Source organism: Chaetodon trifascialis, chromosome 14 (genome assembly GCF_039877785.1).
Source record: "Chaetodon trifascialis isolate fChaTrf1 chromosome 14, fChaTrf1.hap1, whole genome shotgun sequence".
Classification (NCBI taxonomy): domain Eukaryota; kingdom Metazoa; phylum Chordata; class Actinopteri; order Chaetodontiformes; family Chaetodontidae; genus Chaetodon; species Chaetodon trifascialis.
Window position 1 is genome coordinate 18,016,616 of NC_092069.1, and position 25,746 is coordinate 18,042,361.

The 25,746-nt window shown below is 47.3% G+C and overlaps 1 protein-coding gene across 8 annotated transcripts in view; it reads left to right on the forward strand.

The window, feature by feature from the left end:
- meis2a (Meis homeobox 2a) overlaps nucleotides 1-25,746 on the forward strand; it is a 78,574-nt gene that overhangs the window by 10,173 nt on the left and 42,655 nt on the right. For 6 of the 8 annotated variants that reach the window (XM_070978736.1, XM_070978732.1, XM_070978739.1 and 3 more), the window contains exons 7-8: nucleotides 3,114-3,228; nucleotides 23,458-23,603. In XM_070978736.1, the coding sequence (XP_070834837.1) occupies nucleotides 3,114-3,228; nucleotides 23,458-23,603 (261 nt within the window). The remainder of the gene's footprint in view (nucleotides 1-3,113; nucleotides 3,229-23,457; nucleotides 23,604-25,746) is intronic. The other 2 variants (XM_070978734.1, XM_070978738.1) reach the window with 1 other exon arrangement.

The following is a 25,746-nucleotide window of genomic DNA, read 5'->3' on the forward strand; positions in this document are numbered from 1 at the left end:
TCCTCTATTTCTTGTGTAGGTTGAAGAAGACTGTTTGGGTGACATGATTTTTTTTCCCCCCAACTTGTTTGAACTTTATCAGACCCACGAGGATTGTGACAAAATGGTTGTGTGTGTTTGTGTTGTGCGGTGCGGTGTCTGTTGATGCACCCTCCGTAGCTCAGAGAGGCGCACTAAATTATTCATGGGGAGGAAAGGCTGTTGCTTTTGTCGCCTTGTTGAGCTTGGAAAGTTAACGCTTTTGTTGTGGTATTTGTTGTCTTGTTTTGCAGACAGGGTTATGAATGAGAGGTGACTTACAGGTACTAAAAGAGGGGACTGTGCCTCATCAAAGGTATCTACTGCATATTCACAGGGCCCAGTATGCACTGTGTTATTATTATTAGGTCATCTAAAGTGCTGCAGTCTGCTTTTTTTTGCCCTATGAGAAACAAACTAACGAAGCCTTATCTATATCCCTGCATACAGGCCCATTAAACCCACAGGGTAGCAAATCACAGCAAAATATCATTCCCTTTAACACCATTAGCTGAGGTGTCTTTGAATTTAATTTAGTGCCAGCCCCATTAAAAATGACACATTACTCTGCAATGATAGCTAAATTAAGTCCTATCGATTCAGCTGTTGCATTAAAACCATGCTGTGGCCATAGCTGGCAAGTGTTAGAGAGAGAGAGGGAGAGAACAAGAGAGCGAGACTGTGTGAGAGCAGCGAGCATAGTTTTTCAGGTCTGTCTTGCATCTTGCCGGCAGTGGGTGTCTCATTGTGAGGAAGTAGAACCCAGTCATTTTCTTCTCTGGGAACAACAACAGCCCGTTCGGAGAGCACCGAGCCCAGCTCTGCCTAAATACATTATGCGCTCTGGGAGTCTGGAATTTTTACCTCTCTTTCTTCCTTCCCTCCTTGTGCCACATGACACAGACAGAATTAGACTGTTTTCGGAGAGCTGATTGCCACATTAGTGATTTTACTCGGCGTACGCTGCGTTGAGAATAACAGAAAATTGCTGTAACTACAGACCTTGTTCCCATGAAGTGTACCATGTGTTGATCAGTGGCCCAGAGAGCGAGCACATCACAATCATCCTTCCCTCTCAGAGCAGGGACACTTCTCCCACCGCTCACTGTGGAGGGCTACAACCCACGCATGGGCTATTGTTCACCCTGTCTTCTTACCCCTCTTCTGGGTAATTCTCCGAGCTCTTTATCTGATTGCCATCCGGTGAACAGCTGACGCTGAGAGGGCCTTGAGTGGAGCGGAGGGTCTGAAGGGCCTTGTGTGTTTCTGTCTGCTGTTTTCAGCTCCGAGCTGTTTGAGAAAACAGCCCTCCTTCCCCAAAAAACTTAGCAGATAAAAGGGCCTCGCTCACAGGCATAGCAGCAGCCTCGCCTCCGCAGCCGAACAAGCAGCAGCACATCAGGACTGCGCACCCAGGGGAGCTCGGCAGCCGCTTGTCTTATAGCCTCTGTTCCCCTGCAAACCTCCACTAGTCTCCAGGCTCTATCCCGTCTGTCCTCCACCAGTACAGCTCACTCTGACTGGGGCACCAGAGCAGGCAGGCAGGCTCCTCTCTGGCGGGAGCTGAGGGAAAAGAAGTTCTTCAGGAACTCCACTGAAATTAGACAAAATGGTAAAAACGGTCTCTTTCTTGGAATATTCTGCGGCGTGCACATTTTCCTTCTGCTCTCCTATGTATATGTATATGTGTTTATGTATGTCTGAGGGAGAAAAAAAAACCCATAGCGGGAACTGAGAAGTGGGTTGAGGTTTGTGGGAAGCCTTGGTGCAGGCCTGTGTTTGTTTGGCTTGGGCTCTGCTCAAGGGGCTGCTTCTCTCGGGGGCCCCAGACAACGTTGGGCTTACGTTCGCCAGCGTTTTGTCACCGCGCTCAGGTGACAGGTTCGATCGGGAAAGACCAGCTCGGGTCGTGTGAGCCACGAAGCTGCATCAACTCTGCGTGAGGCGATGTTTGGAGGGTGTATTTGATCGAGGCTGTGTGTTTGCAGGCGCGAGTGTAGTAAATGACGTGATCGGTCTGTTGCTGTATTGCCTGAATGGCAGAGGAAATTCCACCTCTAGCCTGCCTTCATGTGGCACTGATAAAGCCTTTCCTGTACAGTAGAAAATCCTGTTTCCCTGTGTGCGGCGACAGGGCAGGGAATGACCAGGAAGGAGAGGAGCAGAAGGAGAGAAAATGAGCTGCAGGGAGGGAGGGAAGGAAAAAAGAAAGACGTCTTAAAAGCTATGAATTTGTTTATGGACATTTCTTTGAAGTTAGCCAGCAGAGATTTAACACTTTTTTTTCAGCGTGTGTTTGTATATATAAAAGTGAGTGTGTGTGCATGTGTGTTTATACTTCTTGCTCTATTATGTCATTAGCATGTGTGCGTAAGTGTATTTCTGCGAGCCTCTGTGGGCGTGTGTGTATGTCAGAGTGGGCGTGGACACATTTTTGGCAGATTAGCAGGAGAATCACTGTCATATCTTATTTTCATTTCTGACAGTGGTAATGATTAATGGCGGCTGTGGTGTGTTTGGACTTTTTACCTCTATATTTCTCACTTGACACGGAAGTCTCAATTGGTTATGGTATAAACGAACTCCGCTGGGCTCTGCCATATGTGTTTAGACAATTACTCACAAGTGCTCCACTCGCAACGTTCAAAATCAAACGCCACATTAACAGTGCTGCGTTTTGCTCTCATGCATTAATGAAGCACTTTGATTACAGTGTTTTGACTTATTGCCAGCTGCTTTAGTGCATTAGTTTCTTTCTTTTCATCTGTGATTTTAGTGGCATGCTTGATTGTCTGCTAGCTAGGAAACAGTCAGTGGGGCTCTTCGCCTTGCCAGGAGAATGTAAGCAGGCCAAGGACCCTCACAGTGCCTGTAGACTCTTACAGATGTCACTCTCACTTTTCCAGCATACTCATATGGTCTCTCTCTTTCTGTATCTCCCCCCTCTCTGCCTCCCTCTCCTCCCCTGCTCCCCCCCCCCCCCCCCCCCCCCCGCTCTCTCTGCTCCTGGTTTGCGGTTTGGACGGGGGAATGTGGATGGATGCACGGATGGATGGATGGATCCCACGCTCGCTTTCTCTCTTTTCAAACCTCAGAACCCAGCTTCCTGGAGAGACCATGATGACGCCACCTCCACACATTCAGCCGGCACACCGGGGCCCTCCAGCGGGGGACACGCTTCGCAGAGCGGTGACAACAGCAGTGAGCAAGGTGAGCCAGCACAGAAATGGGCATGCACATGCATATGCACACACGCACACACATATGCATGCACTTGTGCACTCAAGCAGTAACACATAAACATACATAGATACAGGCACAGATCCATGCGGGACATATTAATCATCATGCATGGGTAGAGTTGCCAACACTTCACTTTAACCCTGTCTAATGTGAGATCTACTGTCAATAGATGGCACATCTCTCTTCACACATGCATCCCAGTCCTTCCTCTTGCACATTGGATTATCCCGCTTTTTGACTGGCATCCATGTAAACACATAGTCACACCTAAAAATGAACCCGCTTATCCACTATTACAAGCAAATACAAGCAACAGCCACTGTAATACACCAACCAAAGGGCTTTCCAAAATGTTGCTATTTAGAGAGCTGAACAAAAGCTGGTGATTAATAGTATATTTCTGCCAGTTCTTGTTTGCATTTAAACCATATTAACTTTGCTCGCACAACAGCCCCTAATTATGTCTCAGTGAGCCTTGTGTTATCTGGTACGTGACCTGCCAAACAGCAATAATGCATTTCAAAACAAACGTATTTGAATTTATTACAGACAGCGTGGGCAAATCACAGCTATCTGCCTTGTGTTTTTGTCACGGTCCGCATCAAATTTGACATGTAAATTATCAAAAGCGTGTGCTGTTGGTTGAATTTAGAGGTGAGGCGCAGCATCGACACATTGTGAGGTTAAAATTGTTTATTAAATGCAACTGTTGCCAGTGCTGAGAGAACAGATGATGAGCTCTTGGCCTTTCCTTTCTCGTCTTCCCCTCGTTTTGAATGTATCAAGATCTCCTTTCACTCGCGGCAGAGTGTGTGTGTGTGTATGTGTGTGTGTGTGTGGATCTCTGTCTGTATCTGTGTGTGCCCTCTGGCAGTGTCCATGGTTTTGCATGAAATTTCATCACACCGTCTACACACACAAACCCTCAGATACGCACTTTACAGCAGCTCGCTCGCAGAGTGAAGCCACTTGCTGTGTCCGTTCGAGGCTATCGTTTTGCCGATAAGCGATCAAATGTATCGATGGGACGCTTGTCTGTGGTGGGGCCGTTTAAATCGTCTTTTCCTCTTCAGACAGTAGCTGCAGCAGTTTTCGCCTCTGAAACATCACTGACCACAGACCGAGGGCCGCAGCAGACCTCTGTGGTTGGCCGTGTCAGGACGAGTTGGATCACAGGCTGTTGTCAGGCTAGTTGATGATAGCTAGGCCTTGGCTAAGCAACAGGATATGTCTGTTTGACATTATGAACATAATGAAGGAATGGGCTGCAATAATATGACACTTAAGTGAACTTGATAGGGATAATTCCCCTTTTGCTTGCCCCCTCCATGGTGAGCAGAGCAAAGGGACAGTTATAGAATGGTCTCTTGCTCAAGGACACCCCAGCAGGGTCACTGTCACCAGACTTACCCTCATACAATACAGGACATTGTCACCATAGGATGGGCTTTTAGAGCCAATAAACCTCTATTTTTTAGCAAAAATAAGAGAGAAATTGCTGTAAATTAGCTGGTGGATTTTCTGGTATGGAAGTTAATAATATTCTTTAAAAACACTGTATGATTGCAGGTCAGAGCACAAAGCATAGTATTTACACTCCTCTTTGCAATGCAAGTAGCATGGGAGATGGAGACTGGAGAAGCAGCAGAGAGAGGAGGGGGGATGAGAGAAAGAAATGCACTGCCTATTGATTATCTTACACACATAAGTACAAGTGACCTGTAATCCACAGAGCACTTATCGACTCCTCTCCCCACCGTATCCAGTAACAGCGGATCAATACAGGCCAAAGACAGTTACGGTACAGCACCGTGCGCTGGGCCAAGATGGACCCGGGCTAGACCGGGGCCAGAGCCTGACCTGCTCTGAGGAGTGCTAAATGCTGGATCCAGCAGCTCAAAACCTCTGATGGCAACAAACGGTGAGAGCAGAGGCAGATATTCGAAAGAAGGCGAAGGAAGGGCCGTTGAAGCACAGAGGTGAAAGAGTGGCGAGGGTGAAAAAGTAGGCAGAGTGTGGAAAAAAAGAGACGAGAGAAAGAGGGCAGCTGATTTAATGGTCTAATGAGGCCGTCCTCCAGCCAGTTGTTTTGTGTGAGGCATGCTCTGACCTTTCGCTCCGCTCGGGAGCCCCGCCGCCTCATTTTTCACATTCTTGCAATTACGTTAACGCTTGAAGCGCTCGCTGACTCCCGACTCTGGCCCTTCCATTCTGACAGACCCTTCCCTCCCCAACCTCTCCACCTTCCCCTCCTCTCCACCACTCCACTCCACTCCACTCCACGCATGAACTCGCCTCCTATCTCAATGCATTTCCACATAAAATTTGTAGTCCACACTTTCAAGTCCACAGAGAAAATGTGAAATGTGTGCTTCACTTCAGTAATGGGGTCTTTAACAGCTTGGCCCCTGTTAAAAGGGGTGACGATGTGGATCAGTTGAGGAAGACAGAATGGATGGGAGAGAGTGAGAGAGAGGAGTGAGACCCACAGTGCTTTTTGGTTTCAGCTGCCAAGAAAAACACCAACTTTCTTCCGCCGTCGTCCATCTCGAAAGGTGCGTTGCATCCCTGTGTTGAATATGTGACTCCACTCCGTTTCTCCCAAACATGGTGAAGCGTATCTGACAGTGACCATCTGTTTTGAAGGCTAAAAAGTTTTTCCCCTTTGGCTGATGTTAGGGGGATGTGCAGCAGAATCGCTCACGCATCTTATTTTCAAAAAGCAGTGTTTGCACGGCGCATACAGGACTCAAGACGGTCGCTGTGAGCAAAATTCACTTCCTCAATCTCCGGGCTGTATCTCAGCATCGAGCATCGCTCTGAACCTGTGCCAAAAAACAATTTAACAAGTGCGCAAATATGTACTGCCCCTCTTGTGGAATAATTTATTGTCAAGCAGTAAACCAAGGTGAAGCATGCTCATAGCTGTCAGTAAAGATTGCCAGTTAAGGTTCCGACACATGTGAGAAAGGTTTCAGCACAATGCTCAGATCTGCATCCTCTCCCTTCCCCCTGTTCCTAACAGGCTTCTTCTTGCTTCTCATTTTCTCACAATTTCCCTCCAGAAAAAGAAAATATGAATTATCACTCGCAGGGCAAATTCTGCACTCTCACTTACTGACTCTCAGAGAGCGACTCCCCATGTTCTGGCTAGATAAACAAATATCAGCAGTTAGCAGAGATGGTTCAGAAGGTAACACACAATAACTTCAGTGGCTCTGCTTGCACATCATTTTGATTAACAGTCCTCTGGAAGTCCTCCAAGCTTATCTAGAAACATCAGAGACATCAGTTGCAGGGAGTTAAACTTGATGAATGAGCGTGCCTTAAGATAGCACTCGTTTCCAAGCTGCTGTCTATATAATACGTTAAACACCCAAGGTGTGATGGAGCAGCGTGATGAAATACTCTGCACATTTGCCCACACCAAACACAGTAGAGTCGAATGCACTCAGTCATGAACTGTAAATCCCCACACTGATTCAGCACGGTAGGTACCGTTTTTCCCCTCTTGCTGCATATGTGTGCGTCTGACTGAGTGTGTGTGCATGCCTAAGCTCCAGTCCACACTTGTAATTATTAGCTATGCATGAAGACCAAATCCACGTTGACATCTTGAGTGGCGAGCAAAGGGGCTTTCTGTGCAATTCCCCGATTCTACGGTAGATGGAAAAGGCTCAACAGAAGAGAGGAGAAAGCATTTTGTACATTTTCTCAGCAATTGAACAATCCCCACGCTCTGCGGATAGACAGACTCCCCAGAGAGCCCCAGAGAGGCAGAGATGGAGAGAAAGGGAGGAAGAGAGGCAGAGCTTGAGTGTTCGGCTCCAAGGGAGCATGCTGCGCTTGATGGTATTGTGGTACATTTGTGTGTGTGTGTGTCTGTGTGTGCGCATGGAGAGTGTGGTGAGCTCCCTTGGCCCAGGCCAGGGGCCCCACTCAGCAAGGTCTTTGTGGTTGAGCTCACTGGAGGGGGGTCAATCCTGGTGGGGACACGACGGCCTGTGTCCGCCCAGACAGTCCCAGCATGAACAAGGCCTGTTGAATCTGGCATTTTCCGGACCTTTGGCTTTGGGGTTTTTTTTCTTCTGTACAGCCACACTTAGTGCTCAAGAAGACAGAAGGCCGAGGCAGAAAAAAGGCCGAAAATGTAACCACAACAGAGAGAAAAGCAGAGTCGGTGCTAAACGCAAGATGGAAGCCTTGTTGCGTTTTAGTAGCCAATACTCCAGCTCTGGAGTGATCAGCGAGGTGTGTCTGTGTATATAAAATATACAGTGTGTGTGTGTGTGTGTGTGTGTGTGTGTGTGAGGGCATGCATGTGCGTGTGTTAGCTGGTTCCCTCTAAGTGCCTGTTAGAGTTTAATTTAGTGTAGTAATTAAAGCTGAACACTGGCCCATAAACAACAGATAAACAATAAAGCAGGCCCAAGCCCTGCTGTTTCATGGCTCTCACTCCCAGCTGTTGGAGCACTGATAATTTCCACACAGTGCCCCCACCTCACCACAACACAATGCTGAAGCAACAAGGGTGTGTATGTGTTGCAAATGCATGCTCGGGTGTATTTTAGTGCGTGATGGCAGAGGCTGAACACACACACACACACACACAAAAAAGGCCAAAGAAGCATAAATACACAGGATATGTCCACTTCCCCTTCTCGAAAGAAAACACGGAGAGCCACAGTGAAGCAATCAGAAAGCGTAAGAGGAGCAGCCTGCCTCAGCCGCCGCTTACTTACAAAACCAGCTCAACGGCGATCACATAAACGTTAAACAAAGTGCAGCCATAATGAATCGTGCATCAGCCTGTAACTTGCAATATGTCGCCATCAGCGAGTGGACCGCGCTCCGCTAAAGATGCTTAATGAGGATGACAGTGCTGCAGTGTTTCTCAATAAGCTTCTGTGTGCAACTCTGGCCTTGTCGCTACATGTCAGCCCCATGTTAGTCAGGTGTCTGTTGTGAAAACAGCGCAGTGTGTCTGTCTGATGGTTTGTTGGGAAGGGGCAGGGCCATTGTTGAAAGCTGAGAGGAGTTGCTGTGGAGGGGGAGAAAACACGGTACGGAGGGGATACTTTCATGATCCCATTAGCATAAGAGAGGCTAAATTATTCATGCGGAGTGCTTAATCTATGGGGAAAAGTATAGTTAATGCACATAGTTTTAAAATGGATCTCTCCCTGCCTCTTGCCGCTAACACCAGATTCTTGCTGGATTCAGCATTCGCGGGCATTTACGGGAACGGCTGTCACTCTCCCTCACACACACACACACATGCAAGAACACACACGTAGACATAGCATGTGTGGACATATGTGCACTCTTGCTTCTGCACTTCAAGCTGTTTCAAGGGGCTCTGCTCTCAGGCTCATCCCTGCTCTCCCCCTCTCCATAAGTCCCTTTCTCATCCTCTCTCTCTCTCTCCCTCTCTTTCCATTTCTTCCTCCACCTCTCTCTCTACCTCTCTCTCTCCCACCCACCCACCCACCCCTCCCTCCCTCTTTTACTGTCTCCCTCACACTCCTCTCCGCACTCACCCCTCTCTGTCTCGCTCTCAGTACCGCAGACTACCTGGCCCTCATCCAAAATGTGATTAAAGAGAATGATCAGCTCCCTCAGCTCCCTCCTTCCTTCCTCCCTTCCGCTCTCTCTCTCTCTCTTCCTTTTTTAGGTCTCTCTGTCTTTCTTCTGACCCTGTGTTAGGTTCTTGGAGTCTATAGATCATGAGAGAGAGAAAAAAAAACACAAAAACAGCAAAAGCAAAGGAACTGCAAAAGGATGAGGACTGCCAGTAGAGTCAGCTCCACTTCCAGTAACGTACTCCTCTACCCACAACATCACCACCACTCCATGCCCTTCCATCCACGCTGCAGTTCTCCTCTTTCCCGCTCCTCCTCTCATCGTCTCCTCCTCTCATTCTTCCTCTGCCTCAGCTCTGGCTGGGGCCTGGTCCCTCTGGTCCGTAATCATGAACAGGCCCCCGGCGCGACCCGGCCCAGCCCAGCCTGGCCCAGCATGGCCAGGAACTGGGTCCTACACAGCAGGAAAGGCACATTAACTGGGTCAGCCTAATGTGCAAACTAATGTTTGGAGAACATAGGGAAAAAATTACCCAGATTATTCTGACAGCAGCTGAGGAGAATGTCTGTTTTGCGCCATTAAGGGAAAGCTTGAGGGAGATGGGTTTTTTTTCTTTCTTTCTTTTCTTCTCTTTCTGTCTTTCTCTGAGAAGTAGATGAAGACCAGCTTATCTGGAAGGGAGTTAAGCATAATTAAGAAGCAGAGAGGAAAAGGTGTTGCAGGGAAGTAATCATGATTGAAGTACAGTAAAGGGAGGGGAGCGTCTTTTTTTCTTTTTTTTAACCAAAGGATTGGGCCGAAAACAAGGGCAGAGTGCAGTGCTGTTGTATCGGTTCATTATACTGTGGGTTTACACACCCATGTTCCATTGCTGATTATGCCAACGCATGTGGCGATGATGAGGAGTGCACAGGGGTCTGATGTAATATGGCTAAAAGGGATTTGAGCGCGTGCCCCAAAGGACATCCCCGCGTCCATTAATGCCGCCGCTGCCGTATTTTCACAAGGATGACAGTGCTTCGATTCTTTAAAGGGCGAGTGTTTTCCCAGGAAATTTTCTGTCTTGTTTCAGCAGGCTAGCCTGAAGGGGGTCAGCCAAGAAGTCACCCTTAAGAGGTGATAATCCAATTGCTCTAGTCCTCACCAGATTTGTTTTCCCCTTGTCTGGCACTGTGTTTGTGTGTGTGTATGTGTGTGTGTTTACAGAGAGTGCAAGCATGCGTGTGAATGTAATAGACATAGAATGGGAGGCAGAGGCAGCAAGATGCCACCGGTTTCTTCTGTGTCCAACCCCGGGCCCCATTCTAGATCAGAGAGAGGTTATGGAGGCCAAGTCTGTCAAAGGCACACCTGCAGGGAAACTCCAAAAACCCTGACTGCCAGCTCACACAGGCCCGTTTAAGGTGTGCTTATTTGGAGTTTAACCCTGACTTCAAATGTCCTTTCCCTCTCTCCTCCTTTGTGTTTGACCAATGGGCCTTGTGCTCTTTTACTCTCCTTCCTTTCTTCTGCCTCCCCTTGGCTCTTTAATCTCTTCCACCACCCCCACCCTCCCAATTCTCCTCCCCCTAATATCCGAACCCCACATCACAGCGAAGGTCCCTCCCAAAAGACAGCGAGCGGTTTGAGGAGAGTGGCTCAGCAAGGCCAGCTATAGCTTGTTCACTTGCTGTGTGGTTTTCTCTTGTGTAAACCGGGGTTTACACGCTGAAGCATATGTGAAACTGAGCAGAGCAGCTATACCCTACAGGTAGTGCTTTAACCATGCTGCCACCGTCCAAGAGAGTGGGAGGATGATAAAGGAAGTGTGTTACAATCCGAGTTCTTCCTCTCTGCTGCTGATTTTCACGCGCACATCTTTCACGTTTATGCAAAGCTTTTGAGGGCATTATGCAAGATAAGCTCATTTTCTAGTCTGATTCCCACTCTAGTACATGCTTTAATGACTCTTAAAGCCAGGGGCTGCTTTTTTAGGCATAATAGCAGTCCCGCGGTCTCTCAGTTTCCATGTAGTCAGAGTGCTTTTTCCACACCTGATCACTTTTGTTCACCCATTTTATGGCTATTGGGGAGCAGGCGGAGGTGAGCGATTTGACAGTGGTTAGTGCCATGAGCCCTAATGTTTATTGGAAGCAAGCGTCTAATAATTTTTGATTACCCCAGAGGAGGTATTAGCCATGTTAGTCAGCAAGGATAATTTCTTATTTACATGCCCCAAGCAGTGAGCACTCTGAAGGAACACTGGGGCTAAATGCGCAACAAAACGAATCAAACATGCCAAACGAGATGCTCCATCCTGGCTGGCTGCAGGGCTGAGGCTGAGAAAACCTTCATTATGCATTTACCATAATTCATTTAGAGGGTTATCAATTTGCAGAATACAGAGGAGATGTTTGGAGGGGGAAGTAAGAACACCATATCAAACGAAGGAAGAGAAAAAGGAACAAGGGAAGGCGAGATGAAAAGGAGTAAGATATTCAAGGATAGCTCAGTGCCTGGATTTTTTAAAATGTTGTTCCAATTACACACTTTTCCATGTTCTGAGGCAGAACTTGCATGTTAAATGCTGCAATCTCTTCCCTTTTACCACTGTCACGCTCCGCCCCCTAAAAAAGCAGAAGCTGATTTCCCTTTAATGAAAGCCATTTGGCCCAGGAATTCTCTTCTACACATTTTTTGTTGAGATTGAGGCTACACGGAGATGTTCTAGTTCAAATATTGTCTTTCTGTTCATTTAGGGTCGCTCTTTGTTTGGCTGCTGCCCTGCTTACTCAAGGGTTTCTTGTATCTGTCTCTCAGTGTGGATTTCAGGACAGTTACTACATGTTTTCATTTTTCTCTCCTGGCAACACATGCTGAGAGAAGAAAAAGACCTTTTAAAGCATCTTTCCCTCTGCCATCAGGCAAGGATGACTAAGGCCCCATTAGAACAATTGGAGGAAACTTAGGGAGACGGGGAGTGTTTAAAAGAATGAAAGCAGCCAGAAAACACCACTATCTTGTGATAACCAGTGCTTTCTTTTATTATCTAAACACAAAAACCTCCACCTTGGAAAAATTGTAGTCACACTATAGCTTCATTCAAAAATAAAACAATGAAAAGAGAGAGGGAGGAAAAAAAGCGAGACAAACACAGAAAAAACATTTAACATTTTCCAAAGTGGGGGGGGGGGGGGCTGCATTGTTTAGTACGAATGCTTACTCCCAGGGATGCAGTCCTTAGACAACTGAGTGTCTGCAGGAGACATCTGTGAAGCCTGACCTTGTGACCCCGGAAAGAATGCTCTTAAGGTGGGGGGAAAACTGCCTTTACCACTGCATCATGGCCTACAGGATAGCCCAGCAGCCGCACAACAAACACAGACACTGCAGAAAATAACAACACAACGGACCAACAGTGGGTTTAAAAAAAAAGAAAGAGAGGGAATGAGGTGAAAAAAATGTGGAAAAGTGTGGAGAAAAAGCAATAGAGATAGGGAAAAAGAGGGAGAGACGGGCAGATAACGTGCAGAAAACACAGACGGACTTGATGTGAACTGTGCCTCACAGACCTGGCTCCTTTGCCCCCCCCTCCTCCCCCATGAGATCATTTTCATCCTTTATGAGTCAAAAGGAAGCCCGGTTGAAAATGAAAGGTTACACAAGCCAGAGCCCGAGCCCTCGGAGTGAGAGAGGAGAAGATCCCTGCTGCAAGGGCCCTGCTGCTATTCAAAGCACCTGCCATTGTGTGGGCGCCCATCCAGGCCTATTGTTGTGCAGAAATTAGTCGTGCTCCCTTTGGCTCCCTTCGGCTCCAGAGGCATGCGGCAGACCCCCTTGTTGTTTTGGGTTCAGATACGTGGCTGGATAGATGCGTGGCCCCGGCTACCATCACCACTGGCTGTGGCCCTTTGCCCTCTCTCCCAAAGCACAGTATCATTCTGCTTTTTTCTCATCCACTGTCTGCTGTTCACGTCCCAAGAAGACTTTCAGGCCAACATTCCTATAGTTTTCTGTCTTTCTTTTGTACTCCTACTCTCCTTTCTCCTTTGGTGTATATGCTTATTGTTCTTTGGAGCACCCTCATTATACCCATGGTTATATTTTAAGGGCCTCTCTCTTTGATTTTGGTCTCGTGGGGAGCGAGTGGTGGGCTGGTGGGAGCTGTAGGGCTGGCCCAGCTCTCCGGGCTCCCCAGCCAGCGTCTCGGAGAGTGGGCTTGGGGGTATTGTTGGGCTGGGCACCGCCGCAGAAGCGCTGGTGCTACTGTTAGTGCAGGGGGTGGATGTGAGGGGAAAATTGAAAAGTCAATAACGAAGGCCGCACGGAAAAAAAAAAAAAGAAAAGAGAGGGTGAAACAAAAGGAGATGGAGGGCTTCAAAAAGCTGAGAGCTATAGAGCACTGCTAATTAATAGCATCAGAGGAAGACCTTTTTTTTCCTTCCTTCTGGAACTTTAATGCTGCATATTAACTTGCAAGGCGAGGCGATTAAGAGCTCGCATTGTGAGTCAGGTCCATCTCGCTGCCAGACCAACCCACAGTAGCCATGTTATATGAAGGAGGACGAGTAACGTCTCATTTAGAAGATAACAAAGCAAACAAGCGAACCTGCATCGAGTGTTGATTCATGTCTGTGGTCATTTTGAGGCTTTCTGATGTTTTTTTTCTCCCATATGAAAGCGGGATGTGTAAAATAATGCAGTGCAATACAAGATCAGCATGAAGTACAGCTTCAGTGCAGCATACAACTGAATAAAACCCAAATAAGTAAAAAACAGAGCTTTATAAGTAAGGACATATTTATTGCAAAGCTATTGCAATGCATTTTATGACAATATAGAGGTGTTCAGTGTAGAGTTACAGTACATGTGGGCATGCATATATACACACGCATTAGTTTCTCTGCATTCGTCAGATTGTACCCTTATTTTGAAATAGATTGCTGCGCGTTCTTCCTCCCTCTTTTCATGCGGTTAATCAAAAAGTGCGGCCCGGGAACGTGACGAAACATTTGGTGGCGCAGACTGGCAGTAATTTGAACCAAGGCTTTGCACTTTGTATTTTTCTCAGCAGTAATAGGCTTCTCTCTCACTGTTCCTGCCACAGCAATTTCCACCAGCCAACAGCTGTCAAGCCCCTAAAATCAAAATTAGTGCCGTGGAATTGGGCCTTAATGAAATGACCTGCTGGATGTACCTTAAGGAGCAGGGCGGACAGTCAATACTAGCCACGTCAAAACCCTCTCACTGCATGCTGCGGTCCCATTAACGAAAGGAAATAGTCTCAAGTAAATGTATTAAGCACTACTTCCACCTTCTAATTATATTTTTCCCTTCTCCCTTCATAATTCATTCACTCTTTCATTAGTTCTTAATATTGAAAAAGGCTTTTAACTGGTTCTTACGGCCTCATGGGGTCACCAGTTATTTGTCACTATGTATTACCGGAATGTCAGAGGAGTCCGTGTTGTATATTGGGGATGAATGTAGCGTCCAGTCGAAATGTACTGCCTTATCTGTTGGGAACAAAGCAGAAATACAATGTTATTTCCATGATATCATATAGAATAATGTAGCATTAAGGGTTGCCCCATGGAATACATAACTGTGGGCTCCCCCCACCTCTGCTGCCTATAGAAAGAGGTGAATGTGTGCCAAGGCCCAGCGGAGGACACTGGGCCCTGGTTATTGACTTGTAAAGGAGCCGGTAGGTGAGGGGTCTTGACAAGACATGAGCGGCTGACTCTCTTGTAAAGCTGTATCTGATTTCTCTGCTAGTTGGCTCCCCGGAGAGAGCCGCTCTACCCTCTGTTGATCAGACTCTCACTCACAGCTGTATAGAAAAACGCAGCGATAAAAGGAATGAAAGAATGGTTTTGTGAAAGACGACGCTCAGGTTGTGAATGCCGTGATTCCCTCTTAAGGTGAGAATGATGGAGAAGGAGGCGAAGGAATCAGCTGTAGTATCTCAGTATGCCAGAAGAAAAAAGAATGTTTTGGTGAGTTGTGTAACATGGACTCCTCAGCGAGGGCATCATTGTGTAGGTGTGATTATTTAGAAATAACAGAATTGCTTCAGCAAGAGGGCAGACAAAGCAAGTATCAACCAAGCGAGAGCCTCGCTCCTCACTGATCTGACTAATTTATGAGGGTAAACTGCGCTGACAGAGAGAGAGAGAGATGCAGGTGGAGGGAGGAAGTTTTCATTGACTCTCCAGAGCAGGCCAAGCCAAAGCCCTGGGGGGATCTCTCTCAGTTTGAACTTTATCAGGGGCTACGCTTAATCAATACGCTATCGGAAAAAGAATTAATTACTAAAGCAGAATAAAACAGCTGCATTTTAAACCAAGGATTCATCAATTCTGTAATCTCTTGGTTACAGCTCAGGTGTCAGGAGGATCATTTCAGCTCCATGTAATGAGGAACTGTGGGAGTTTACCCCAACCCTCTGCCGTCCTCCGCCTCCACCTCTCTGTTCCTGACCCCCCCTTCCAACCAACACCCAGTTCCTATCCTACACCACCTCGTCAAGATATTTTCCTCCCCTTCACCTTCTTTTTCATCCCATTCCCTGCCCTCTCAGCTGTTTGTCATCCACTTACAATATTCTCTCTTCTTTTTACACTCCCCCTCTTCCCTTGCCCCATCCTTAATAGACCAACTGTATTCCACTCTCTCGCCCCCCCCCATCCCGCTACATTCCCTTCCCACCAAATTCCTGTCTTTGCGGGGATGGGACGAAGGGGTATTAAACTTGAAATCTCTGGTGCGAATGCTGACTGGAATGGGACATTCCCGCTGCTGCAGCCATCAAGCCGGACATTCCTCCGCTCAGGCTGGGACACCGCTGGTGTTGCGAAAGGGGGGGGGGGGATTGGAGGAGGTTGGTGTAGGCTGCTAAAAACAACCCACCATGCTCAAATAGTCCAAATAAATCTTTTTTTTTTTTCTTTAAATCAATGGAGTGTGACAATCAAAGGAGAGGATTGGCTGGAATTAAATGCATGCCGTATGGTGAACACATTTAGATCCAGACCGCATAGGAAGTACCCCTTGTGTCAAAATAACCTTGGCCGCGCTGTTGCCACGACCGCTGCCATCCAACCCACACAGCCCTTGACCCCAGCCCAGAGCCTGCAAACGGACTGTCCTTGACTCCTCATAATGGGGGATTTCAAGGCAGGTTGAGAAGGGGTTATGGGTGATGAATTGGGTTTTTAGTGAGCTCATTAGGAAGCCAAACAGAGTTTAGACTGGCGGAGCGGGGCAGCAGCGCAGTAATCAGTTCTGCTCGCTTTGTTCCCTGCCTCCAGGACATTTGTGTGAAAAAAAAAGAGAGCGAGGAGGAAAGAAAAAAAAAAAACTTCATGGCATTTGGCTGATGAGAGGGCTGCTGAGCAGAGGCTACAATCTGATGGTTGACTTGTTGATTTATAAACCTTTTAATCCATTTACTCTACGAGCTCTCCCCCTCAGCTCTATGTAGAAACCTCTGATGCCACTGTCCATCAGGTGTGGCAAAGATGTCTGCAACAAATCCAAGTCCTCTCTCAGCATAAAAACAGTGTTTATTTGTTTGGCTTTAAGTTGTAATTGAGGGTAGAGAGAGAGGGAGTCGCTGCTGATGCTGTTATCATACGTTGCCTCAAACGGTGTAAGCTGTTCTGAATCACCAAACCACACTCTGTTAAAACTGGCGAACTGCATACAGCTGCTCTTTCTGGTGGTTTAGGTAGAAGACTTTGATATCCAATAGTTCCTAGCGGGGATTGTAAAGCCATTTCTCCACGAGCAGATGGATGACGCGTTTGCGTGCGCTCCGTCTCTTTGTTTTCTTTTGCCCTGTCTCGTCTTTTTATTCCCCGCTTTCGCTCCTGATCTTTCCAAAGTAGAGCAACTTGTGGAAGCAGCTTGTTTTACTAATGATCGTGCTTGTTTCAATTCAACATAGCCCCACTTGCTTTTGGGAAATACCTATTCTTTAATATTTAATGCAGCATCAAACCTCAGGATTTAGGTGTGCTTCTCTGTGGGCACCCGGCCCTGTTTTTCTGTGGCAGTAATTATAAATTATAGACGGAGCAGTGGCAATATACTCAATTTTGACCGCTCAGATCAAGAATAGCTCCGTTGCATCATATTTGGTGAGGGAATAAAGAAGGACAAAGTGTGGGTAGACAGAAGCAGGTTTGGACAGGTGCATTGGCAGGTTTGTAAAGTTGTTTATTAAGAAACAAGGGGTGAACCGAGATTACCTGTGAGACCAATTAGCCCCGTTCGATTTGGAATCTAAGGGAAGAGCGGCGGCAGTGTTGGAGTGCAGGAGGAGCAGGGTGGAGTTGTCAGGGAGGCAGAGAGTGTGAAATGTCTGGTGGAGACCCAAAGCCCTTCATTAGCCACTGATCCCTGTCTGCTGAGTGAGGAGCAGTCATGGGCATCACAGCTCCCTTTTAGTTCCCCCAAAAAAGAGTGGGGTGGGGGGGTGGGGGGGTAGCTCCCCCATCCCCTGCAATTTAGCCCTTTGCCATTCATGCAAATTGGGTCCTGACATCTGCAACAGCCTGCCTCCTTTCTTTTATACATCTTTATTCCATCTCTTTTCTTCGGGTCTTTTTTCCTCCTCAAATAAAGCCCCCTTTAGGCGGCGGAGTCTTGTCTCAGCTGACATTATACACACTCCACATCTGTGTAAAAGTAGCACTGTTCTGTGTGTTCATATACATATATATATGCACAGAGGAAAGTTTAAGAAAAATCAAGATGTCAGGAGGCTTAAACAGGCATTTTGCAATCCCCAAAGTCCCAGTTTATGATGCAGTAAGAAAATAAGAAGTAATAAGTAGAAGGTTATTTGCACCGATAGTTAGTTTATTCCAAAGCCTTGAACAATTTCCATACTTTGTGCACCCAATGCTAAATTTTAGGTTTTTGGCAAAACATGATCTAATGAAAAGATCAAGAGAATTGTAGGCAGTGACTCTGGAGAAAAGGCAGTAACCAGGAAGCCTTGCCCCCCCCCTTCTTCCTCCCTCTCCCTTCTGGACGAACTACTCTTCTTTGGCTCCAGGGGAGAAGCTGAAAGGGGAGGGTGGCTTTGCTCCAGCCCTTATTTTGGGTTAAAAGGTAAAATAGCCTAACTGGCTGTTAAAAACAAGTTTTACCTCCAACCCTCCACCCTCACCCCTCCCCTGTCTTTCTCTCCGCTCTCTCCACTTCAACCTCACCCTCTATGGTAGGGATGTGCACAGCGGGGTCAGCACTGTGACTGTGAGAGGAGAGAGGCCTTGTATCGGTGAAGAGGCGATAGTTATCTCCAGCATTCCAGGGATGACAGAGAGATATCTGCCTGATGGCAGGGTTAGGGGGCTTAGAGAAGGGGCGGAGAAGGGAGGGAGGAGAGGAGGTACAGGAGTTGTTGAGCAACTACCCCTCTCCCCCACTTCGCCTCCCTCCTTCCTTCCCTCCCTGCCTTTCTTACTGCCTGACTGCCTCGCTTCCCCACACGTAGAAAAAAACCATCTAATTAGAAGCTCTTATTCCACTTCATTTAAGGGAACACTTAATGATGTGTTTTTGGGGGGAGACAACTACACATTACTTCTCATGCAAAAGGAACCACTCAGTCGTAGCGCTCAGGATGCAGATACAGCTGTGTTTGAGATGGGTGTTTGTCCTCATTTCTCTGGGGTGTCACGGCCAGCGGAGGGGAGAGGAAAATGTGGTCGTCTTCCTTCACCTTCAGCCAGTGTCCTGGTGGTGAGAGGGGGCGGTTAGGAGGAGGCGGGTAGTGACATCTGAGTTTGGCAGGCAGACTTGCTGAAGGAGAGAGTTTGTTGTAATTGCTCTGACAGGTTTTAGGGCTGTTAATGACTCCGGCCTGAGCGCTACCAATTTGTCAGCATGCTTGCTGTTTACTAAGCTGTTGTTTTATGGTCCAGTGCAAGGGGCTGCTGCTTGTTTAAGCACAGATCAGGAAATAATCAGCGTAAAACACTGGCTGCAGTGGTGCAGCCACACTAAAACTGTTCGGTTTAGAGCCCTCATCTACTGTATGGATCTGAATGAGCGCAGTAAACCATATGGTGAGGCCACACGAAGACACACGAACGCACTGATGGGTTACTCGCTGTTAGAAATTGGACACTCAAGTGTGTGTTTTATCATTAAAGGGATTATGTTCTACTCGTTAGTGCTCGTCTGTGTTGTGTGTTACGTGAGTGCGAAGCATATTGCTAGCATGCGGTTATAGCCAGAAGACCTGTAATCCCCCGTCAGCACAGAGCAACAGAGGGCCGGCCATTCCGCTAGTGTGAATAGAGCCAGTACGTGTTTGTGTATGTGTGTATGGGAGAGAGATTGTGTGTGCGTCGAGAGCATGTGGTCCCAGAGCCGGCAAAGACCCCTTCGTAAATCCAGAGTAAATAAAAGGGGTAACCAGACGGACAAAAGAGGAGCCCCCACTGCTTCTCTCATTCGCTGCCATTTGGGGGACTGAATGTGCTAAACGCCGCTTATGTTGGCTGAAAAGTTGAGGAGAAAAAGAGGGAAAAGGGAGGCTCTAAATCCCCCTCTTCTTTTCTCTTCATTCTCTGCGGCCAAGCCTGCAGGGCTAGAGGTGGTGTAATAGGAGGGTGTTGGAGGGAGGGTTGGAGGGCCTGGTCACTATGGTGTGCTAAGGTAGAGGAGGCCAAAGGAGCTCCTGGTACAACAAACCTCTTAGCTTCTGTTCCCCCGTCTCCTCCTCTTTCCTTCTCGCCTTCCTCAGGAGTTTCCCCTCTCCTCTCCTCATTTGGGTGAGCTTGGGTGAACATGCCTGACTAGTTTGGGCTGACAGGGGGCTTGGGGGGTCTGTTGTAATTAGTCACTTTAACCACAGCTTCCATAAGCCACTGCCTCTACACTCTTGCTTCATTACCCTGAAACAAACGCCGGGGCCTCCCAGTGCAAAATCACTGCACAGCCTTTAGAATAATACACACACAACATCTAAAGCTCGTCTGGGGGCTTTTCTGTAGGTGTATTAATAGTATAGGGACCAATAAGTCTGGAGTGTTATTTGATAACTAACCATGACTGGGTTTAAATGTTTTCCAACTATTGACAAGTCATTATTCATTCATGCATGGGTATATTGGAATGGTAGAGCAGCAGAGGGAGGGCATACGCGGTGTACTGATAGATGTGTTACTCATGGTCATATCCATAATGCTTCCAGGGCTTACTAGACCTTAGTGGCTCCCTGAGGGGCTGGGTGCGTCCTAGGCATGAAGTGTCATTAGGACTCCCTTTACTTTCTGCAGAGACTGCAGGACACTTTGTGCTAAACCATTTCTTTGTGCCCAAAATCCTGAAGCGGCCGTGAATGTGCCAACGTTAGATAAGCAGAGTTGCAGCGTGTTTACAGTCCTTTCCCAACCCGTTAATGAGCTCAGCCCTGAGACCAATTTACTCACAGGGAGATATATCTGAATGCATTTTTAATAACCACCCACTGGTGATGAGAGGGGGAATGTATGTGAGCGTAATGCGCTCTTGGACTTGTGCTTGTTTGTTTGCTTGTGTTTTCATTCGCTCTCTCGCCCTCATTGCATCTGGTCATTGTCTTCCATCTTGCCTGATTACACCGTCTGGGTTCCTGTGCATATATAAAAATATGCACAAACTTTCATTGCAAGCACTTTAAGTCAAGATATTGATAGAGTGGGTGAGGGAGAAGGAGAGAGGAGCAAAGAGTGAGGGAAGACAGAAAGGGAGTGGGGAGAGTTGGGGGCGGGGGGGGCATGTCTTTTTTTCTGTCTCCAAGGGCGCTGCTTTTCCAAAAGTGCCTGGGGCTACACTCCAGCACCTCGGCTCCCCTAGGCCTTTCGGCTGCCTCCTAATAGCCAACCCCCATCTGTGTCACATGGCCAGATGATGGGACGCTTCCCCCTGCTCTGCCCTGCACTTTTTTTTTCCTTTCCCCATTTTTTTCAGAGTGCACATCCACGCAGGTTAGAATGGCAGAGTTGCCAGGGAACAGTCAGAAGCCATTAGCGTTTGGGACAATTTGCCCTGCAGCGTTCCTTCTCTCGCTCATAAGAAAGGAGTGGGGGTGGATGCAAAGCACCAGCTCTCCTTTAGATGTAATGAGGTTGTGCAAGTTGGGTCGTCTTTATTCTTTTCTCCACTCCTTCTTTTCTTCCTCCCGCTTCTTCTTCTTCCTCTTCCTCCTTTGTTTCTGTCTTTTCGCCTTCTGTCCACACTTGATTTTCCTTTGTCCTCCCTTTAGAGTGCACATATGTCTGCATGTCGATAGTAAGTAAAAAAAAACAACTATTAGTACTGCCACACGCCTGATCTGTGTACACATGACAGTATCCATGTGCACGTGAGAGAAAGACAGAGGGAGAGAGGAGCTGAAAGCCTCGGAGTCTGGTTTCACCCTTGCGGGCTAGGGCAGGAGGCAGCGAGCATGCTGGGTAATGAAGTGACAGGTCAGTCTGTAAATACGCATGGGTCGCTCTGGCCCTGGCCAGGGGGGAGGCTATCGCATTGCAGTGAAAATGGAAACGTCAATAAAATTAATCTGCCAGCCTTTTGGCCACTGTGTGATTCTATTGGATGAGCCTGACTGCTCACAGCAGGAGAGGGATTTGGAGACTAGCTCGAAAATCAACACAAAACCTAGCGGCACACAAACAAACAAGCAAAGTGTGTATCAACATTATTCAGTGAAGCTCAAAAGCGGAGAAACAAGGGGAGGGTGGTTAAAATTCACAGCTCACTAGTTGTGTTGTTATTGAAGTTTGGAAGCAAACTGAGGGAGTTAGACTTGACTTCCGTCTGGGTCGCATTTCTCAGGAAACCCCTCACAGTCAGGGTAGGGCTACGGCCAGACTAAAGTTTATTGTTTTAGGCTTTCCTGAACAAGGATTCGTACTTAGCCTGGGATTTACGGCATTTGCCACTAATGAATGCCCATTCTAAGATTACAACACCCCTAGTCTGTGTCCTCGTTCCCATATGTCCTTCAGAAGGGCTGTTGCTTCTCCAACTTCACACAGGGAGCGCAAAGTCGGCACTTCTCTGTTTTCCTCTTTCGTGTGGCTCCGCACTAATGATGTGGAAGGAAAACACTGTGCACAGAATGAAAAGAAAGACAGAGAGAGAACAAAAAAGAGAGGGAAAAACACGGGGGGAGGAAAAAGAAGAAGAAAGCGGGGGGAAAAGTTAGAAGAGAGGGCCCCTGCTGTCCTTGTATTCTTCATTTATTTTGCATTTGATTACGCCACCAGTCGGATCCTTTTTCTTTCCCCCTTTTTAATGTTATTAGTTCAAATATTTATGCGAGATTAAGGCTTGTATAGGTGGCTGTGATTGACGCCTCCCCAAAAACAGGAGGACATGTGAGTCTGAATTTTGAGAACGTCAGGGTCCTTCTATGCCTTAGTGGAGGAGTTTTTCAGATACATAATTTAGATGCCCTCAAGGAAGGCTTTCAAGGCATTTGTGCCCGGGGGCAAGAAAAAATAACTATGACTGTTAAAAGTAAATCATTTTTGCTAATGCACAATTAATGCCGGGGAAGAGGAACAAGAAAAAGGCAAGGGACAAAGATGGAAACTTCGATTTAAAGGAGAATTCATGCCGGGGTATGTGCATGTTTTCCTCTTGAAAATCAAACGCTGACGGACATTAATGCAGGCGAAGCCGCCGCTGGCCTGTCATGCTAATCTTGTGGCGGAATGGGGAGGGGTCGCTGGGAGGGAAGGGAGCGGGAGAGGAGGACTAAGAGAGAGTCGGAGTTTGGGGTGGGGCGGGGGGGGGGGGGGGGGGGAGCAGACGAGTCCATTATGTGCATCGAACTGCAACAATGAACCACCCCAAATCACATCCCTGCTTTAATACTCATGCGTCTCAACTGGATGCCGTGAATTATCCACGCCTTTGAGTTTTGTTTGTGTGTGAGCATGTGTCTGTGCACGCAGCGCGAATGCACGAATGTCGGGAGTGTTGCTGTGTGTGTCCGCGTAACTCCTTCCTGTCCCCTTTGGCTCTCTTCAAAAGATGAAAAAAAAATGCTCTACATTATGTCAGGCATGCAAATGTAATTGAATTAATGACATGAGTCCAAGCCTCTACTGTACGTGAAGGCTCCTTGTCCTTTTTTATTGTCATCTCTCTCCATTTTTTTCTTGCCTCCTCCTCCTCCTCCTCCTCCTACTGTAGAACTGGAATGAGGAACCTAGCGTTTCAGCGTCCAACCATAACATTAGAGTCATTAACCTCTATTCCCCTCTCCCGTGCTCTGGGGTATAGAACAACGCTGCTAGGCCTCTGTGTAAACCCCTCACTCTCTGTACAGGCCTTCGTCTAAGGCCATCTAAATCCCCCTTCCTCCATATCTCCACTACACAACGCTGGCTTTGCAGCAGTGATTTTCTAGGCCTCAGTGCACTTTTGAATTCCTTCGTAGGTATCTGTGGTATTTGTCCATTTATCCATCTTTCATGAGCCTTAAACTCAGCTTTGACTGCTCCTGACTTCTGTTTCGGCTTTGAGAATTTTGAGATCGGGATTTATTTTTCCAGTGTTTTCTGAGTCAGTGGTGTGGTCCGGGGATGTTATTTAACCCCGGGTTTGGTTTCTGTCCAGGAGATGGCTTAGACAACAGCGTTGCATCGCCTGGCACAGGGGACGACGATGATCCGGACAAAGACAAGAAGAGGCAGAAAAAGCGTGGCATTTTCCCCAAGGTGGCCACTAACATCATGCGGGCGTGGCTGTTCCAGCATCTCACGGTAAGCACGGCCATTACTTTTTTGGAGATACACATGTATGACAACACGCACACACACCGGGAAAAATCCCACTCAAGCACACACACCTGTCACACAGTCGTTACTGAGGGAGTGAGTGACGGCAGTGCTGTGATGCTCACCTGTCAGCCACCTGTCAGAGGGACACGGTGACCAGGTCAATCTAATCAGTTTGGACTGTTTGCTGTGCTCAGCGCACTCTGAGTAAGAAGGAGATGGCCCAGCATTTACTCTAATATGAGCTGCACTGTTTGTTTGGCCTGGAGAGAAATGTTTTTCTGGGGCAGATTAAGAGTGGTGGTTACTGGAGAAGCATTGTGAGCATAAGTGTGTGTAACGATTTAGTAACTTCCGTGTAGGTGCATCGATGGTTGTGGTGCAAATATGTAAGCCTGCAGCCATGTCTTTAAAAAGTTTTTTTTTTTTTTATTGGAGCGAGCATGACCTCTTGATCAGCATCACATTTTGAAATCCGTCTGACTTTGTGATATTCTCTCTTATGTTTAAGGCTGAGGTGGTGCAAGCTGCCAAACAGTTCAGTCAGTCAGTTCACACAGCAATGCACTATGGCTTGGATTCAATATTCAAATGCCACAGAGGCTCAGACACACTCTTTGCTTAGCTGTTTTCTCTATGTGTCAGTCTGCTGTTACGTCTGTGTGTGTCAAGTATAAGGGGATGGACCACATGTCCGCCCCCCCACCCTCGCTGATGTCAGGACATTATCAGAACATCAGGCTGTATTGATTTTGCAAGGCAGGTCAGATTTCAGGAGGAGGTGGCCACGCCAGGACACATAAGCTGCTGAGCACGTGGCTCCCCGTCCCAGAGATGGAGGGACAATGTAAGGGGGGGGGACTTAAAAGAATAGAGAGAGAGAAAGTAGAAGAGACTCAAGTTTAGAGCTTCAGCCTTATGGATCATCTGCTCATTTAAGAGGTCAGGTGCCCCTCTGGTGCACCCTGTGCCCCCACCCCCTTCACTAGTGCCCTCCTCTGCCCAAAGCCCCTGTACCCTGATTACCTAACCAAAAGCCCAAGTAATGTGTGGCCAGCAAATACGGCCTAATTGAAAGGGCTGTAAATCCATTACATATTGGTCAGGGATAATCAGGAGTGCTTTAATCACTTTTATCTATTCAGGAGCAGTGAAGCTGCAACAGCAAAGCCCTGAGCCTCGCAGGCCTTAGCGGCTCCACCACGCCAGTCTGCATGCTTATTATTCTCATCATTATCAAAATGACTTCACAGCTGTTCACGGCTCCATCGCTCCCTGACTGGAGACCTCTCACCAAACCGTGCAGACCGGGCTTCATTCAGAGGCTGAAGGCGGGAGGGAAGCTAAACTTTTTTTATTATTAGAATAACAGAGGAATTTTCTGCCTTTTTCCTTTCCTGGGCTTAGAGTGTAATGCATTGTTTGCACGTGAAGGCGACAAACAAAAAAAAGAATGTTTCACTGAAATTTCATTTACTGTATGTTTATTCACGCGTGCACAAAATACAGGAACCGTTATGTGAGTTCAGGCTAAAAATCGTAATGTGGCGTCTTTCAGCTGCAGCACTCCATTGTATAAAAGATGCAGAAAGAAATACAGCATGATGGCATAGAGAGCTTTTAGAGGAGTCGCCAACAATTTTCTTTAGAATTGTTTTAAAATTGAGTTGAAAGAGTGGAAAGGAAAGGGGGGGGGGCTCAATGTTGTGCACAGGCGCATTTTTCAGAGAGCTGGTTAATTCAGACAGAGCAGAGCTTTCAAGGCCCTCTTTTTCTCTGTCCCTCTCTCCTTTATCACATCCCCTGCTTGTAGATGTTCTCTCCAATCTTTATTTGTTTCTTTTGTGCGCGGCCCTGGCCAGTCTTGTACAAATAATAATCCCTCCCTTTTAACCTGCCTTCATTTCTCCACTGAGGAAGAGGACTAATTGAATTATCCCCCTTTTCTTCTCACCATCCAATTCTCCCACCCATAAACTCTCACTCTCTCTCTCTCACACACACACACACACACACTCACACCCATTAGCCATTCTCCTTTCTTTTAATTTGTTAAGCAAATGTATTTGCTATTGCTGGATGCGTTTGTGCAAGGGTGAATTCTTGGGGACTTTGGCCCCTGAATGGC